This window comes from Phodopus roborovskii, unplaced genomic scaffold (genome assembly GCF_943737965.1).
Source record: "Phodopus roborovskii unplaced genomic scaffold, PHOROB, whole genome shotgun sequence".
Lineage (NCBI taxonomy): Eukaryota > Metazoa > Chordata > Mammalia > Rodentia > Cricetidae > Phodopus > Phodopus roborovskii.
Window position 1 is genome coordinate 9,612,998 of NW_026126448.1, and position 16,911 is coordinate 9,629,908.

Sequence of the window (16,911 nt, forward strand, 5' to 3'; positions counted from 1 at the left end):
TTGTGTGCTTTTTGACCATTTAGGTCTTTTTGTAAACTGGTTTCTTGACTTTGTTTACTAACCACCGAGTACTGCCTGTCCTCCTTTCCCTCCACAGTGTCCTTGACTGTACCTCTTCAGTCAGCGCTCCAGCTAGTTTGTCTTCTTGCTATTCTTGTCTGCCCCGCTTTATTCTTCCTACCAACTCCCCATGTTCGCCTTTACCTTCTAGCCCTAATGCAGATTCCTGCATCTGTTTCCTCAGTTTTCTGACTTCTTGCCTTCACCTTAGTTTTGGTACACCTTTGTATAACTTCTAATTTGTGTCAAAGAAATTGAGATAGAGGTGTACAGTTTGAACTTTAAGGATTTGTGGTGTGTTGCTAAGTAAGGACTTGGGCTGCTGCTGAAGTTTTCATATTGGGATCCTGCTGCCTGCTTGCATTTCCTCCCCTTTCCTCCCCTTCCCTCCCCTTCCCTCCCCTCCCCCCCTTAAAGAAAGATTGACATTAGTAGTAAGTGCATCTATTATTTTGTATTTTAAACCCTTTATGATTTGGAGAGAAAAAAATGAGGAAAAAAAGATTGAAATGTTGATCCCTTAAATGTTTAGTTTGGTCATTAATATAATTCAGTCTTTTCTCTCCAGATTTAACTCAGGCTTTCCCTCATTTTGGAACTCCTAGATTTGTGAATATTGGATTTTTTTTGAGAAGCAGGGGTTGTTTCCTTGATATTCACTAAGGAGTCTATTTACCTTCAGGATGACATCTGAACTGGAGAGCAGCCTAACATCTATGGACTGGTTACCACAGCTCACCATGAGAGCAGCCATCCAAAAATCTGATGCTACACAAAATGCACATGGAACAGGAATTTCTAAGAAGAACGCACTCCTTGACCCAAACACAACGCTGGATCAGGAAGAAGTCCAACAGCACAAAGATGGAAAACCTCCGTACAGTTATGCCAGCCTTATCACATTTGCAATTAATAGCTCACCCAAAAAGAAAATGACTTTAAGTGAGATTTACCAGTGGATTTGTGATAACTTCCCATATTATAGAGAGGCTGGCAGTGGTTGGAAGGTAAGTATTTTGTTTAAATTATAGCTTTTGTTCAGTAAACAATGATAATAGTGTTAACTGCTATTGAAAGTAAAGCTTTATAAAATTCAAGGTTTAATTCTGACTTAATCATTTTTTAGGATTCCAAAAATGGAATCCTATTGATTGATGATTAATGATGCGAGTGTGTGTGCCACCATGCACAAATAGAGACCAAGGGATAGCTTATGGGAGTTGGTTTTCTCTTTCTACTATATGGTTGCTAGAGATCAAACTTGGGTCATGAGATGTTGTCAAGCAACTGTCATTACCCATTGAATCATCTTGCTGGCCCCAGGAATTTGTAAAGTTAGTGATTGATCCTGGTGACCCGTGCTCACCTCAGGCTGTGCAGGCCACAAAGGCCCTGCCTAGCCCCCCGGCCGCTGCGTGTGTCTCTGTTCCCCGCGAAAGGTCCCAACGGCGCCCTTAGAGAGCGGCCCAGGCCCGGAGCAGATGGGGTCAACAGTGACGCTGTGTTAGAAAACCAAAAATTGTACTGACCAGATAATAGGCTCCTTTTAGATTTTATGATGTTTTTCTTCAGTGCCCTGTATATTTCAGGGTCCCACATTGCAGTTCAGTGTCCTCCCCTCGGTCTTTCTCTAATTGGTGAATGTTCTTTTGTGACTTAGACACTTTTGAAGAGTATCGGAAATGAGGTTTCCTTGATTTGGTGGTGGTATTTTCTCATGATAGAGGTAGTGCATTTGGGACAGAATAACAAAAAGGTGACACACCCCTCTGCTTATCACAGGGCATAAAATGTCAGCACAGCCATAGTTTTTGGTTAATGTGATATCTCTGGGTTCTCCGCTGTAATTGTTAATTGTCATGTAAATACAAAGTTTTGAGGGGATATTTTGAGGGCATGTGAACACATTATTTCTTTATAAACTTCACCCAATACCTTCAGCATTCATTGCTCCTCCCTCCCCCCCTCCCCCCAGCCAGGGTTTCTTTGTGTAGCTTTCTAGACCAGGCTGGGTCTCGAATTCATAAAGATCCTCCCGTCTCTGCCTCCCGAGTGCTGGGACTAAAGGTGTGTGCCACCACTGCCTGCTCATTGCTGTTTTCTAGTGGTGATTTTTATTTTTCCTGTAAAATGAAGATTATTATTAGTTTTCTTCAGTGAGAATGAGTTTTGCACATGGCACTAGGAAGGTGAAGGCAAGCATGTTTCTGAGTGTGAGGCTAGCATGGTCTACATAGTGAGTTCCAGACTAGTCAGGGCTATGTACAGATACCCTGTCTCAAAAGGCAAACAAACAACAACAAACAAACAATAACAGTAACAAAAAACTTGCTAGTTTTTCCTGGTCTTGTGGCTCTTGTAGAGTGTTGGAGTGTTGTATCTCAGCAACCACCTGTAATTCAAGCTCTAAGAAATCCAACACCCTCTCCTGGTCTCCATGGAAACTTGCACTCATGTGCACATACATATAGGCAGACACATACAATACATTAAAGAGAAAGAGGTTTTTCTCACTTGTTCACTTACTTACTCATGATAGAAAGTGCTTGTGGGTATGGTATGCTTCATGCTTGTGGTGAACTATCTTAGGACAGGGTTTCTCTATGTAGTCTGGGCTGGCTTCCAGCTAACTTTTTTTTACTATGTAGTGAAGGCTGCCTTTGAACTTGAGATCCTTCTGTCTCAGCCTCCACATACTGTGATTATAGGTGTCTATCATCATGCCCAGCAAAACCGTATATGGAATTTCACTTGTTTGTTTGAGCCTAGTGGCTCAAATATTGTAACTTGGCAAATGCTCTATTACTGAGCTATATCCCCAACCCTCATTAACCGCCTAATCATTGAAGCTTTGGCCATTGGGAATGCTTATAGGATGGTTTCATTCTTATGCTTCCAGAGTCATTGTACCTTCCTTATGCCAGTTCTGGAATTAACCACTTCCTTAAGGAACATTTTGATACACTTCCACTTTAGTTACCTAGTGAATATATGTTATATAACAAGTAAGCCAATTTGCTTTCTTTTACTTTTGCACACGTTCATTCATATTTATGTTTTACATAGGATTTACCCAGTTGTGTGCTATGTGGAGTGTTGTGTATATTTGTGTACGCATGTGTGTGTCTGCACAGAAAAAGATTTATAGGGTTTTGTTTATATTAAATGATAGTTATTCTTCAATTTCTTATAAATGTTCCTGCTTTACTACCTTTTTATATTCTCATAATTTTTAAGGATCTTTTTATATAGTGTGCCTTGTGTTGTGGAAGATAGGCAGTTGTTTTGAGGGGAAGGATTGTGCCACACTATAGTTTTTCTGTCTCTCTTATGCCATAGCAGGTTTTGTTTTTAGTTTTTGTTTTGTTTCAGTTAATGCAGTTTAAAGTGATTCCTGCTCTCAGCCTTCCATTCTACCTTTCTTTCATATTCCTTTTCACCTTGCTATCTAAACATTTCTTTCTTTTGTTTTTCTTTTATTTCTCTTGTTCTTTTGATGTTAACTTATTGCTTCATTTTCCCCCTATAAAGTGAATATTTTTTGTGTGTTTTTTATGTGCTTCATTGATAGCAATATTATAGAAATTATTTTTGTTTAGATAGCCTGTGTTTTATTTATTACTTTTTTCCTGTACATAATTATTCAAATTATAGTTGGGTTTTCAATTTTCTCTTCGCTGACATTATTCTGAGTGCTTTTATACCATTGTTTCTTTAAGTCACACAGCAACCTCCTTCCTAATTGTAAATGTAAGAAAACAGAGGCTTAAAAAAATTAAGTAATTTTCCTACATTTTTCAGATAGAGAATGGTAGAATCAGAACTCAGTTTCAGCACTTGTTTGTAACCAGTTTTTTATATATATATATCCCATAATCTTGCAGAATCTACATAAATCATTGAATTTAATTTGCAGATTTAAAATCTCTCAACTGGATTACTAGTATGAAAAATGATTTTTAACAGCATGCTTTTTGTAAATTCGCTTTACTAGTACTTCAGTGGGAAAATATATTTTTTAAGTTTTATAAGAACTATTTTCTTTAATGTGTATTAGTGTTTTGCCTGCACGTGTGTCTGTACACTGCATGGCTTCCTGGTGCATATGGAGACCAGAAGAGGGTATCAGATCCTCTGGATCTAGAGTTAATAGGTAGTTGTGGGCCACCATGTGGGTGTTGGGAACTGAAGCTAGATTCACTAGAAGAGCAGCCATTGTTCTTAACTGCTAAGCCATCTCTCCAGCCTAGAAGCATATTTTGAAATTGGATCTATAGACTCTGGGGATGTACAGTGGTAGGTGATTTCACAGGAAGCATATAAAGCCCTGGGTTTGAACACCAGCTGCCCTGTTCCATCCTTCCAAAACAAAACCCTTTTTTCTCCTTTGAGACAGGGTTTCTCTCTGTAGCCCTGGTTACCCTAGTCTCTGCCTCCCAAGTGCTGTGATTAAAGGCATGTGACACCACTACCCAGCCAAAAGAATTTTTTTTTTTAAACCTGAGAATCAAAACAGGATTGTAAACAACTGGTAGTAATTTATTTAAACTCTGTTTTCTGTTTTTACTACCAGATACTCTAGGTGTTTTGTGGAGGTTTGGATTAGTGAGATATAAATCTGTTTAGCAGCAGAAAAACATGGTGTCTGTAGAGAAAAAAAAAAAAAAAAAAAAAAAAAAAAAAGCCAAAATTTGAGTAAGAATGCTTATCAGAGACTTTACAGGTCTTTATCAATGGCTGGAAACATGAATTCCTGAAGTTACCGGACAGGTAGCACAGAGGTACCAAACCAGTGTCTGCATCTGTAATGTGTTCTGGTTATGTGTTTACTCTTAGGCTACATAGTGGACATCCCATTTTTTCTTCCCTAAGGAAAGTGAGAAATCTGGGTTTCTGTGTAGAATTTCCCAATTTCCAGATGTTTCTAATTCCAGGGTTCTTAATCTGCAGTATAATAAATGTGTCTGTTTTGATTTTGTTTGGCCTGTGGGCTACCAATGTCTTCAGTTAATTTCATTGTCCTTTCATTAATTTGAAAAGGGCTTACTTTTCTCCTCTTGTCCCTAAGGGAGTTCAGTCTCTTAATTAGATGAAGATACATATACTATGCAATTAGGAAGCTGCATTAAAAGCTCTTGAGAATTGTGGAGTGCTGTGTTAGCTGTTGACACAGTTGGTTACAGCTATTTTGTATAAGTCATAATATATCCATTTTGTCTATGACCTAGTAAGAAGTGTTAACTCTAAAGGGTGTAGTGATGTAATTTAAAAAAAGAGACTCTACACCATGCAAAGACACCTTGTGACAGAGCTCAATCACAGGATTTTTTTTTTTTTTTTTTTTTTTTTTAATTAAGGGAAAGGGGAGGGGGGAAACTGACCTCCTGGGGACAGGAGCAATGGGAGAGAGGAAAGGGGTGGGGAGAACAGAGAGAGGGAGGGATGGGAGGTGGACAGGGCCCTTTTAAAAGGGAACATAGTGAATGTGCACAGGTGGTGATCTTAGTGACTGCAGCTAAGAACTTCAGAACCCCAAGCACAGGTCAGTAAAGATGCTGAATACTAATAATGGTTAATGAGAACCAGTGGGGAGTATAAGAGTCTAAACTTATTTCTACAAAGAATAAAGTGTTACCAGAGTAAAAAGAAGAGGACTTACTAGAAAGTTATTAAGGGAAATGAAATAGTAATTTATTTTGAAGATTTAGAGGGATATTTTAATGTAATTCTAAGCACTTGGTTATAGAGGCTCCTTGTAGAGAGTTGGAATGAGCTAGATCATAGAAACCTTAAAATACATGAAAACCCAACTGAAGAATTTGTTTCATTTTTTTTTAGGAACAGTATATAAGTTATGATTATGTTCCTCATCAACCCACTTGATTATTATCTCAATTCACAGTCAGAAATACCTTTAGAAATAGTGATACATTTTCACCTGAAAGGTACAAAGTTTATATATTAACATATGGTTGGTAGAACAGGCAGTGGGAGTAAGTGGAAAAGTATGTTTTCTCCCTAAAACTGAAAGATTCCCAGAAAGGTTATCTGGTACCATATGCTTCAGGCAGACCTTTAGTATGTCTAGGGATTACTATTTCATAGTCATTAATTTTTTTCCTCTCAGTGAGTTTTAAAACATTGAATATACCTATATTTACCATGCTCACTTTAATATTCCTTTTTGTAGATATAGATGGATTTTTGAGCATTTACATGGAGACCAAAAGCTGGGTGTGGTGGTACACATCTTTGATCCCAACACTGGGGAGGTTAGAAGCAGGTGGATGGATCTCTGTGAGGTCAAGGCCAGTGTAGTCCTATATAGTGGATTCTAGGACAGCCAGAGTTACACAAAGAGTTACACAAAAACAAAGACAAAACAACAAAAAGAAGCCAAAGAAAACTGATTTTTCTCCTTGTTAGAGACCTTTGTTTTCATAAATCCCCATCCATTCTTCGTAGATTTGTTAAGCAGTTCTGTGTCCTGCTGCTTCCCTTCTTTCCCGATAATAGAGGAGGTAGATTGGGGCAATTAGAAGTGCATTTACAGCTTGTGATGTCTGTATTGATTGCAGAGGGTAGGAAAAAGATAATAAAGCAGCCACAAACTGTTTCAGAAATGTAGTCACCCAGAATAGAAAACCTTGCTACATTCACTATAAAGAGTTAGATAGAACCTTAACATTTAGTTAAAACCCCCTTTCATGTAAGGGTATTGAAGGAGACTGCATTATTAAAGATAAATATAACTATTCTGTAATTGAATTATTTATAATTGAAATAGAGGGGAAAATAAAAATTTTGTGTAAATTACTTTGCTGAGGAAGATTAACTCTATAAATCATTAGAATGTAGGATAACAAAAAAAGATAGGGTGAAAAAGGAAACCTTGAAACTAAGTTTAAGCAGTACTAATAATTATGTCTGATCACATTGTTGAAGAAACTGGTATTTGTATGTGTATGGGTGTGCGCATGTGCTTGTGCAGATGGATATGGTGATATGTTGTTTATGTAATAACAAAGCTTGCGTGAAGACCAGAGTGCAAAGCTAGCCATACCAGTTAGCCACAGAGGCCAGGCAGTGGTGACACACAACTTTAATCCTAGCAGTCGGGAGATAGAGGCAGATGGATCTCTGTTAGTTCAAGGTCACTCTGAGCTACATGAAATCAATTTAGAAGAAAAACAGCTCACACAAAGGTGATTCCCTAGCACTTGGGATCACACACCTTTAATCTCAACACTAGGGAGGTGGAGATAGGACTGATATGTCTGGGTGGAGAGAGGAATATAAGGTGGGAGGAGACAGGAGCAGCAGTCAGTCTGAAGCAGTCTGAGGAGCAGTTAGTCTGAAGACAGGATCATCCCTTTGGTCTGAGCATTGGAAGAGGTAAGAACTCTAGTGGCTAGCTGCTCTCTGTTTGTCTGATTCTTCAGTTTTCACTCCCTGATAGTTTTTATTATTAAGACCAAAAGAGAAATTGTGCTGTAGATGGGTATATGTGGAGGCTAGATATCTTCCACAGTCATTTCTTCAGGGTCTTTTTATTGCAACTGGAACTTGCTGTTTTGGCTAGGCCGGCTGGCCAGCAAACCTCCTGGAATCCTCTGGCCTTTGGCCCTCAGTGCTGGGATTACAAGTATGCATTGCTGCACCTGGCTATTTGCCTGCTGGGGATCCAAACTCAGGTCCTCTTGCTTGTACAGTAGACACTATCCCAGCCACTTAGCTTTTGACCAGAGCAGTCTCACAATGACATACCTTCTCAGGATACAACTTTAGGCCAGGGATACACAGAGGAATCATGAATTTTAATCAGTAGATTTGTATTTGGTGGTATGACTTGAGTAGAGGTGTTTTGAATTTATTAACTCCCAACAAAGAAGGTTGGGTGAAAGAACTTGGGAAAAATTTCTCAAACTTTTATGTGCCTGACAGGTTACAGCAGATGAGCACAGACTGATCTATTCTCCTTCTGCCCTCCACCCTGCCCCCTCTTTAGTCCCATATCTTTTTTTTTTTTTTTTTTTTTTTTTTTTTTTTGATAAACTATTTTGTGAGATGGGAATTTCAGTGCCAGGAAGTCTGTCTCATGTCTTAAGTATTTATCCAGAGCTATTTTTCTCTAGACCAGCTTGGGTCATTCTAGCTGCTTCTTTGCTAACTTTTTTTGGGGTTATGGGAGGGAGACATCACCCAGTTTTGGAAGCCTGAAGTAGCAAAGACTGAAGCAGTGACATGTGTTGTGTATTATGTATGTTTGAGCAGATTTTTGATAACAATATAAAAAGCATTGTGATATAGGTTCTGGGTTGATGGGCAGGATCTCAATCAATGAGGCCTCTTTACATTTTGTTGAAGACTACAATGTCGATTAGGAAACTTATTAAACGTAGTTCAATATAGGAAATCCATGAAGATCAATTAGGAAGGAGACAATTGAAAATCAGGACTTCTAGGGAGAATGGATTCTTGGGGGAGTGGAGAGATTGCTCAGTAGTGAAGAGCACATGCTGATTTTTCTAGAGGACGTAAGTTTGGGTCCCAGTAACCCATGTTAGGTAACTCCTAACCTCCTGTAACTCCAGTTTACGGTGTCACAGCACTCTCTTCTGGCTTCCATGGACACTGTACACATACTGCATATACCCATATACGCATAAATATAAAGAATGTTTAAAAAATAACTGATGTTCAAAGATAGAGCATATTTGTCTGGGGGCAGTAATTTTGCATCTTTATAACTTAAGGAAAGCCCAGAAAGTGAGAAAGAACATTAGAGTGGATGAATGTAACAGTGAGGTAGTTCAGAGCATGTCTTTGGAGCTTAAGAATACTTGATTTTTTTTTTTTTTTTTTTTTTTTTTAAGATCTATTTCCAATGGGGAACTTTTGGAAGGTTTTATGTGACTGGGATCAGATTTATAATGCTAAGACATAACTGCCTACAGTGTGGAGAATGGCAAAGAGGGGAACGGTGCACCAGGAAGGAGGCTGCTTTACCAGGATTAGTGAGTCTAGTATCCTGGACTGACACAGTAACAGAAAAGATGACTGATCTAGGTTAAGGACCTACTTCCTGGACTCACGGAAACTGTCTTGTGAAGTCTCAGGTAGAGGAAGGAGCAAATGAGCTCCTGGGGCATCTTCTAGGTGCTAAATCCTTTTCATGAAAGCTACCTTCATGATCTAATCACCTTCCCATGGCCTTGCCTCCAGATAATGCCATATTGAAATTAGATTTCAACACAATTTTAAGAGAATTCAAATACAGATTGTCTTTACTTAGTACACCCTACCATCACCTACCATGTCGTATATAGTGTAAGAACTTCAGAAACTGAATTCTTCCAATTCCTTTATACATTTTACTTAAAAATACTTAAAATTTCATATGTGCTTGTGTGTATTATGTTCAAAAGATAACTTTTTGAAGTTGGTTCTCTTTCTACTTTATATGGTTAGATATAGGTTGTCAGGCTTGGTGCTGAGCTGACATTTATTATGAGAGAGAGGGAGAGGGGAGGTTGAAGGCATGGGTGCGGAGCTTAAGAGGATACATTTCCAGAGTCAGTGTCCTTCTTTACCCTGTGTTCTGGAGACGAACTCAGGCCACCACTCTTGTACAGTATAGTACTCTGTCTTGTACTTAAGGTGCTTTCTTTACCTGCTGAGCCATTTTGCTAGCCTACATTACTTTTTTCTGTGTATTGAATCTTTTAATCAACTACTGTGTCTTCTCCAGATACTTTATAAAAGAAATTTTTAAAATGTCTTTTTAAATGTAACCCCTCCCCCAAGTTTATTTTTTTGGAGACCGGTTTCTTTGTATATCCCTGGTTGTTCTGGAACTTGCTTTGTATATCAGGCTGACCTCGGAAATCGCAGAGATCTGTCTGCCTCTGCCTCTTGAATCCTGGGATTAAAGACATGCCCTGGCCGGGCAGTGGTGGTGCATTGGCCGTGTGCCTAGACAGGTCAGGCAGGCACCCTTTCACTGAGCTATATCACAGCCCTTTGTCTCATATTTAATAGAGATTATTCTTATATATCATTGACATTATTTTCCCTTTTAATCATTTGAGATGTCACATAGTTTCTGGCCCACATAATTTTGAAGAAGCACACTGAAATTCTTATCTTCAGTTCTCCACAAAGTCTTTTTTTTCCCTCTCTACAATGCCTTTAAGATGTCTTCTGTTTTGGTTTTCAGCATTTTAACTATAATATACATAGTAGTATAGTTTTTCCCACCTTATTTTTCTGAGATAGCCAGTAACCTAGGTTGGCCTTGCACTTCTAACCCTTTTGTTTTTGCTTCACAAGTGCTGAATTATAGGTTTGTTCCACCAGGCCCAGCTGGGGTGCAGGAGTGTGTTTGAGTGTGCACCTGAGCTTGCTTGCTTGCATTTGTGCGTGTTGGGAATCTATCCTAAGGTCTCATGCATGGCACATAAACACTCTTACCACTGAGCTATCCCTTTGGCCCTTAGTATAGTTTTTGTTGTTTGTTTTTTAAATTTTGTGTGATATCTTGTGACATACAGGTATCTGGTGTTGCTTTATAAGATTTCTGTTTGTTTGAATTTTCCTTTTGCTCAATTTCCCCCCCCCCCCCCCCCCCCGTCCCAGGAGTATTTTAAGAATTGTTTTTGTTCGTTTCAAGTCTGTGGGCACATGCTGGTTATGTTGGGAAAACATTTACTGATCTGTCCTCAAGTTTCCCAGGCCCTTTTCTAGCATGTATAATTTATTTATAAACCTATCTGAAGGATTCTTTTTATCTTTTGGGGGTGGCATTGTTGGGGAGCGAACCCAACCATGCCTACTGTGTGCTGAAGGCTTCTTTTTCTGAGCTATACACCCCGTGGTGTTTCTGTTTTTATTTTATCATTTATGTTTGTTTATTAGGGTTTCGAGATCTCTGTTAAAATTCTTCACCTCTAAATTGCTTATTTCATTTTCCACTGGATCCCATAATTAGAATTTGTTTTGAAATTGTAAAAGTTAATTTCTCTCTTAGTTGTGTTGTGTTGATTAGTTTGTCTCTTTTTTAAAATGATTATTTAAATTTGTTTTGTGTGTGCATTGGTGGGAAAGTGTCAGGTCCCCCAGAACTGGAGTTACAGACAGTTGTGAGCTGTCATGTGGGTGTTGGAAATTGAACCTGGGTCCTCTGGAAGAGCAGCCAGTGCCCTTAACCACTGAGCCAACCCTTCAGCTCCTTCTTTGTCTCTTGATAGTGATATTTTTCTTGCTCTTCTCTCACATACTCTTTGAATACCAGGTAGATATGTAGAAGAATGATAAAGAGTGAAGTAGTGTATTTATTTGTAAATGGACAAGCACCTTTTCCTTTCCTCAGTCTATTTATGACAGGCTCAGTCAGTCTTAGTAGGTGAGCTGAGTTTAAGTGCTGGCAGTGTTTTCCTGTTGTACTTCAACAAGTCGGTTGTATGCTATAGAATTTTCCCCCTTACCCATTTTCTCATCCTTTTAAATTTTAGGTGTTTAGACATACTTTGACTATTTACAGGTAGGAGAATCATTCAAATCTTTTTGTCCTCCTCTGTTACCAGACTGCTGTGGTTATTCAGTATTCCTCTAGTTCAAGCCAGAGTAGCCTTATAGTTATAGCTGCTTTTGGATGGGAATCTGTTCCTTCCTGAGATTTAACAGACCCATCTGTATAGTGTCAGTGTCCATTCTTACTTAGAATGCAGGGCAGCAGCTTATCCCTCTTCCAGAGGAAAAGGAGTTTGTGCCTGCTTTTTCCCATAGTAACAGTAGATTTTTCCTGGTGAAGGGTTTCCTGTCGCTATAGAAAGTAGAGCTGTTTCATTTCCATTCTTCCCCCAGAAGTAATGAAGCCTTGCTAGAGTCCTATGGAGGAGAGATTTAGTTGCCATCGCCTCATACTTACAAAGGGAAAACCAAACCAAAACAAACACCTATATATGGCTGGGTGGTGGTTATGCATACCTTTAATCCCAGCACTCTGGGAGGCAAAAGCAGGTGGATCTCTGAGTTTGAGGCCAGCCTGGTCTACATGGTGAGTTTCAGGATAGCCAGGGCTACATAGAGAAACATAAATTTTAAAGCAGGTTACCTAGGACCTGCTTGATGGTAGTCAACTTGTCAAGCTCTCCTAAAGGTGAGGCAGTGCACACATTCAGTTTCCCTGGAATAGCCTTGTTCTTAAGAATGCATTTTTAAAATTTTTGTTGTGTAGAATTTTATACATGTATACAATGAAATATGATCCTATCTACCCCCCAGTCTCATTAGATGCCTTGTGATCTGAGATCTGATACAGTTCTAAAATAATTGACTTTTTAAAAAATGTCCTAGGATTTTGCCATTGTTAGAGATGAAATGTTCTTTGTAGTTGCTTATATTCCAAGCAGAGGTAGAATTACCATTTTTAGATGGTAAATTTATAGTATGGTAGTGAGATGGGTTTCAAAATATGGTCTGTATACATCTCTTGATAAAAATGTATAAAATACATTTTTGAGAAAATATTTTGAGATGTTATAATCTGTATAGATAAGTTTTGGAGAGGAAAGTTCTACTCTATTCATTCTTAAAGAGTTTTTCAAAATATTTTTTCTTTGAGAATTTGTTACGATCTATTTTGAACACATTCGTCGCCATCATCTATCTTCCTACTCACTCAGCATTATCCTCTTCCCTTAATTTAAAAACCAGTTGAATCCAGTTTGAGTTGTCTGACTACTCTTGGACATGGAATCTGCCTTACAGTGTGGTCCATATACTAGGTGTCACTCCATTGAAGAATACTGACTTTCCCTTCTCACAACAATGAGATGTCAGTAGCTCCTTAGCTAAGGGTGACACTTGGTTGACCTCTTCTCCTTGCTGGGATTTTGTCTGGCTTTGGCTTTTGTGGGTCTGTGCAAGCTGTCAAAATCCCTGAGTTCATATGTGCCGCATCTGTGCTGTTCTGTCTGGAAAACATTTTCCTTAAATCATTTACCACCTTTGGTTCTTATGATCTTTTTGTCCTTTTTTTTGCATAGATCCTGAGTCTTGAGGAAAGGAGTATAATATAGTTTCCCCATTTAGGGCCAAGTACTCTGAATAGACTTCAGACTTTTATAATAAATAGAACTTATGCCAACAAATATGACCTCCAAAGATAACCATTTTAAGTAGTGGCTAAATGTAGTTGGAGCCCCTCTCTACTAAATATTTGGCCATTTGAGGATAAACAGATAAAAGTTATTTGGGAATGGATTTTGGAGCATTTAGTTGGGAAAAAGGGGTCTTTGTGGTATTTTGTGTTGAGTCGTTCAGTCCCATTTATTCAGTAATAGATTGCTTCACAGACACTCCAATTCTATAAAGATGTTTTTCTGTCACCTAAGTTGGTGGTTCTTATCTGCTGTATTGAGGAATTTAGATCTTTTCCTGGCCTTCTGTACCCTGCATAGTTTTATCTTACTATGTGTTTTTTTTTTTTTTTGACATTTTAATGTATCCTGATCTTGTTCATGCTACACTCTTTCCTCCTCTCCTCCTCCCAGACCCTCTTCCACCTTCACCCTTGTGTCCTCGTCCTCCTCTTGTTTTAACAACCCACTGGCCCAGTATCTTTCCATGTAGTTTTTCCTATTACAACTAGGACCTTTTTCCCATATGCCTTTGTAATAGAGTGTTTTTGTTTCAGAAAATTGTTATTTTCTTTCATTTTTATTTGTGTATTACAGAATAGGGGTGTCATTATACTTCTGTCCATACATATATGTACTCTCTTCATATTCACCACCTCTGTTAGTCTTTCTCATTCCTGTCCTCTTTCAACAAACAAACAGCCCTGAAGGGCTTTGTGAGTAAAGGCTTTTGACTACCAAGCTTGTTGACCTGACTTCCATCTATGGGTCCTATATGATGGCAAACGAGAGCTGGCTCCCACAAGCTGTCATCTGACTTCCACACATGCATACACATGTGTGCATATATAAGTTAAATAAATAAGAAATAGATGTCACTTTTTTGGTGTAACTTTCCCAATAATAAAGAACAATAAGTCACCAGAGATATTCTTTTACCTATATTTAAAATGATTATCTGCTACATATATTTTTAATAATTAGCTGCTTAGTTAAAAAATAACTTTTCAAAGTAAAAGAAAAGGCCTCAGTTCATATAGATCCAGGTAAACTGGTGTGCTTACATCTTTTTCAGAAAACATTATTCCAAGATGGCTGTAGCTGCTTGTGAAAGCCGCAATATTATCATTTAAATGATATCTGTATTTGCCTAATTTATTTAAGGTCCAGAACTATGTATTTACCATATGCTAGTTTGTTTTCTCCTAAAAACGTTCTGATTCTGAGTTTGCTTACAGCGCAGTGTAGTTTTTAAACTTGGTTTTGTCACAGTGCTGGAGAGTGAATCTGACGGTGTGCATGCAGAACAAGTGCTTTCCCTCTTCTTGTGCTATATATCTTTGGTGCCTTTTAACACTTTAAGAAACTCACTTAAAAGTGGTAATATATGTACATCATAAACGATTTGTACCTTGTAGGAAAGTAAAAAGAACATAGTTGTCACCTAAAAGCCTATGAAGAGTAGCTTCTAACATTTAGCTCTGATTTATTTCCAAGAATAAATAAACACGTAAACAACCACAGTTAAGGGGTTGAAATTATGACTCAGAGGTTAAGAACACTTGGTGTTCTTCCAGATGATCTGGGTTCAGTTCCCAGTACCTACATGGTGGCTCAAAACCATCTTCTGTAACTCCAGTTCCAGGATATCTGATGTCCTCTTCTGGCTTCTGTATGCGCCAGCCATGCATGAATGTGGTGTACAGACATTAAGGGCAGGTAAAAACACTCACATAAATAAAATAAATTTTGCACACAGTTAAAACATGATACATACACACTTTTCTTTGTGTTTGATATTTATTGTTTAGCATTGCATCATAGGCATCTTTCTATATCAATAAAGTTCATAATAATTAAATGCTACATAATGCATATAGATTGTTATCAAATCTGCTAAGAATCAATTCCAGCAACCTGTTTTCATTTACAATATGCTATATCTAACTTGAAAACCAGAAAGGTTTAACTTTGATACTCATTTACTTAACATTTATTGTAAATTTATGTGTACTTGTGTGAGTTTGTATAGGTGTGTGCATGTGGGGATAGGTGCTCTTGGAGACCAGAACAGGGCATAGGATTCTCTGAAGCAGGAGTTATAGTTGTTTGTGAGTTGCCTGATTTGGGTGGTGAGAATCAAACTGCGGTCTTCTGCAAGTGCAGTACAAACACTTATCCAGTAAGCCAACTTTCCAGTCCCTGGAGCACATTTTAAAAGTTAGCTCTATTTGTAACTGTATTCCAATTCATAGAAATACAAAGATTTCTTTGTTTTTAAAGATGGAGTAGGTTTTTTTTTTAAAAACAGTTCATTGACCCAACAATGGTTTTCTTCTTTAATTTCAGAATTCCATACGACATAATCTGTCACTGAACAAATGTTTCCTTAAAGTGCCTCGATCCAAGGATGACCCCGGAAAGGTAGGACATTTTCTTAAATTGAAGTGATATGTCTCTTGGCACATATGTATCAAAACCTTATTTAGTTCATTGATCAGGACTTTTTTTGTGAAACAGCAAGTACTCCTGCTTACTCTGGCTTAGGCGATATGTGTTAAGGACCAGCTCCCCCTAAAAATTTATTTATTTATTTGTTTGTTTGCTTGTTTGTTTGAGACAGGGTCTCACCATATATATATATATATATATATATATATATGTATGTATGTATGTATGTATGTGTATGTGCATGTATATGTATATATATGTATATATGTATATATATATATATTTTACAGAGATCTACCTGCCTCTGCCTCCTGACTGCTGTGATTGAGTGCTTTGTCACCCCAGGCACCCGAGTCCCCCACCCCCAAGCTTGAGAGCTCCTTTAAAGTAATAAAGAAGCCATTTAGAGCTTGTCATTGACAGTTTATCTAGCTTTTGCTTGGTTGTTTTCTCAGTGTTGTGTGTGGAATCTTAGAATGTAATATGATTTTGAGCTGCTTGTTAGGAACGTAGTGGTTTAGCTGTTACTATCTGGGGTAGAACTGTGCACTTGGCAAGTAGAAAAATACTTGAATAAAAGTTTCTTTCTACTCTATTCTAGTAATTGCTTTATTATCTAGCTCCTGATAGAATTCCAGTTTCAGGGTTTCAACCAGAGGGAGCCACCTCCCCCGTTTAGTCACTGTGCAGCAGTAGTAGCTACAGCTTGGTAGAGTCAGTTCTTTTCTACAGCTTAGATTGCTAGGTTGGATCATAGTTGGTTGTCAGCATAAATAGCTAGATTTGTACTGTGAGCCAGTTGTGCCTGTTGGCAAGATAATGTTCTTATTTAGTGGTTATGTGTCTGTTCTTTGTTAGGAAGATATCCTTTTCAATTTCAGTTGTAGTTTAGCTCATTCATGGCTTACTGTGAAGGTTGTTTCCCGAGCATGTCTTTCACATAGTCCTCCTTTGGCTTAGTATTGGTTATCCTTCAAGATTGAGCTCTGGTACTACTTTTCTCACTGTAGCCACTGTTAGGTTACATCAGCTCCTAAACTGGTCTGTGTTTTAGGGCTTGCTGTCTGTGTTTACAAGATCTTTCACAAAGACAGCCAGCAGTCTTTGAGAAATGCTGACCCCATACCTTAGTCATTACTCTTCATTATTTATCTATAGAGTCTAAAATTTTGAATCATGTTTATCTTGTTCACTGCTGAACCCTAGTTGATTGTGCAGTGTCTTTGAGGAGGCATGCCTGTTGATAAGCATACTGTAT

At 38.2% G+C, this 16,911-nt stretch overlaps 1 protein-coding gene across 3 annotated transcripts in view; it reads left to right on the top strand.

The window, feature by feature from the left end:
* Nucleotides 1-16,911, top strand: part of Foxj3 (forkhead box J3) — a 94,381-nt gene that overhangs the window by 32,589 nt on the left and 44,881 nt on the right. For all 3 annotated transcript variants that reach the window (XM_051188655.1, XM_051188657.1, XM_051188656.1), the window contains exons 3-4: nt 743-1,067; nt 15,552-15,626. In XM_051188655.1, the coding sequence (XP_051044612.1) occupies nt 743-1,067; nt 15,552-15,626 (400 nt within the window). The remainder of the gene's footprint in view (nt 1-742; nt 1,068-15,551; nt 15,627-16,911) is intronic.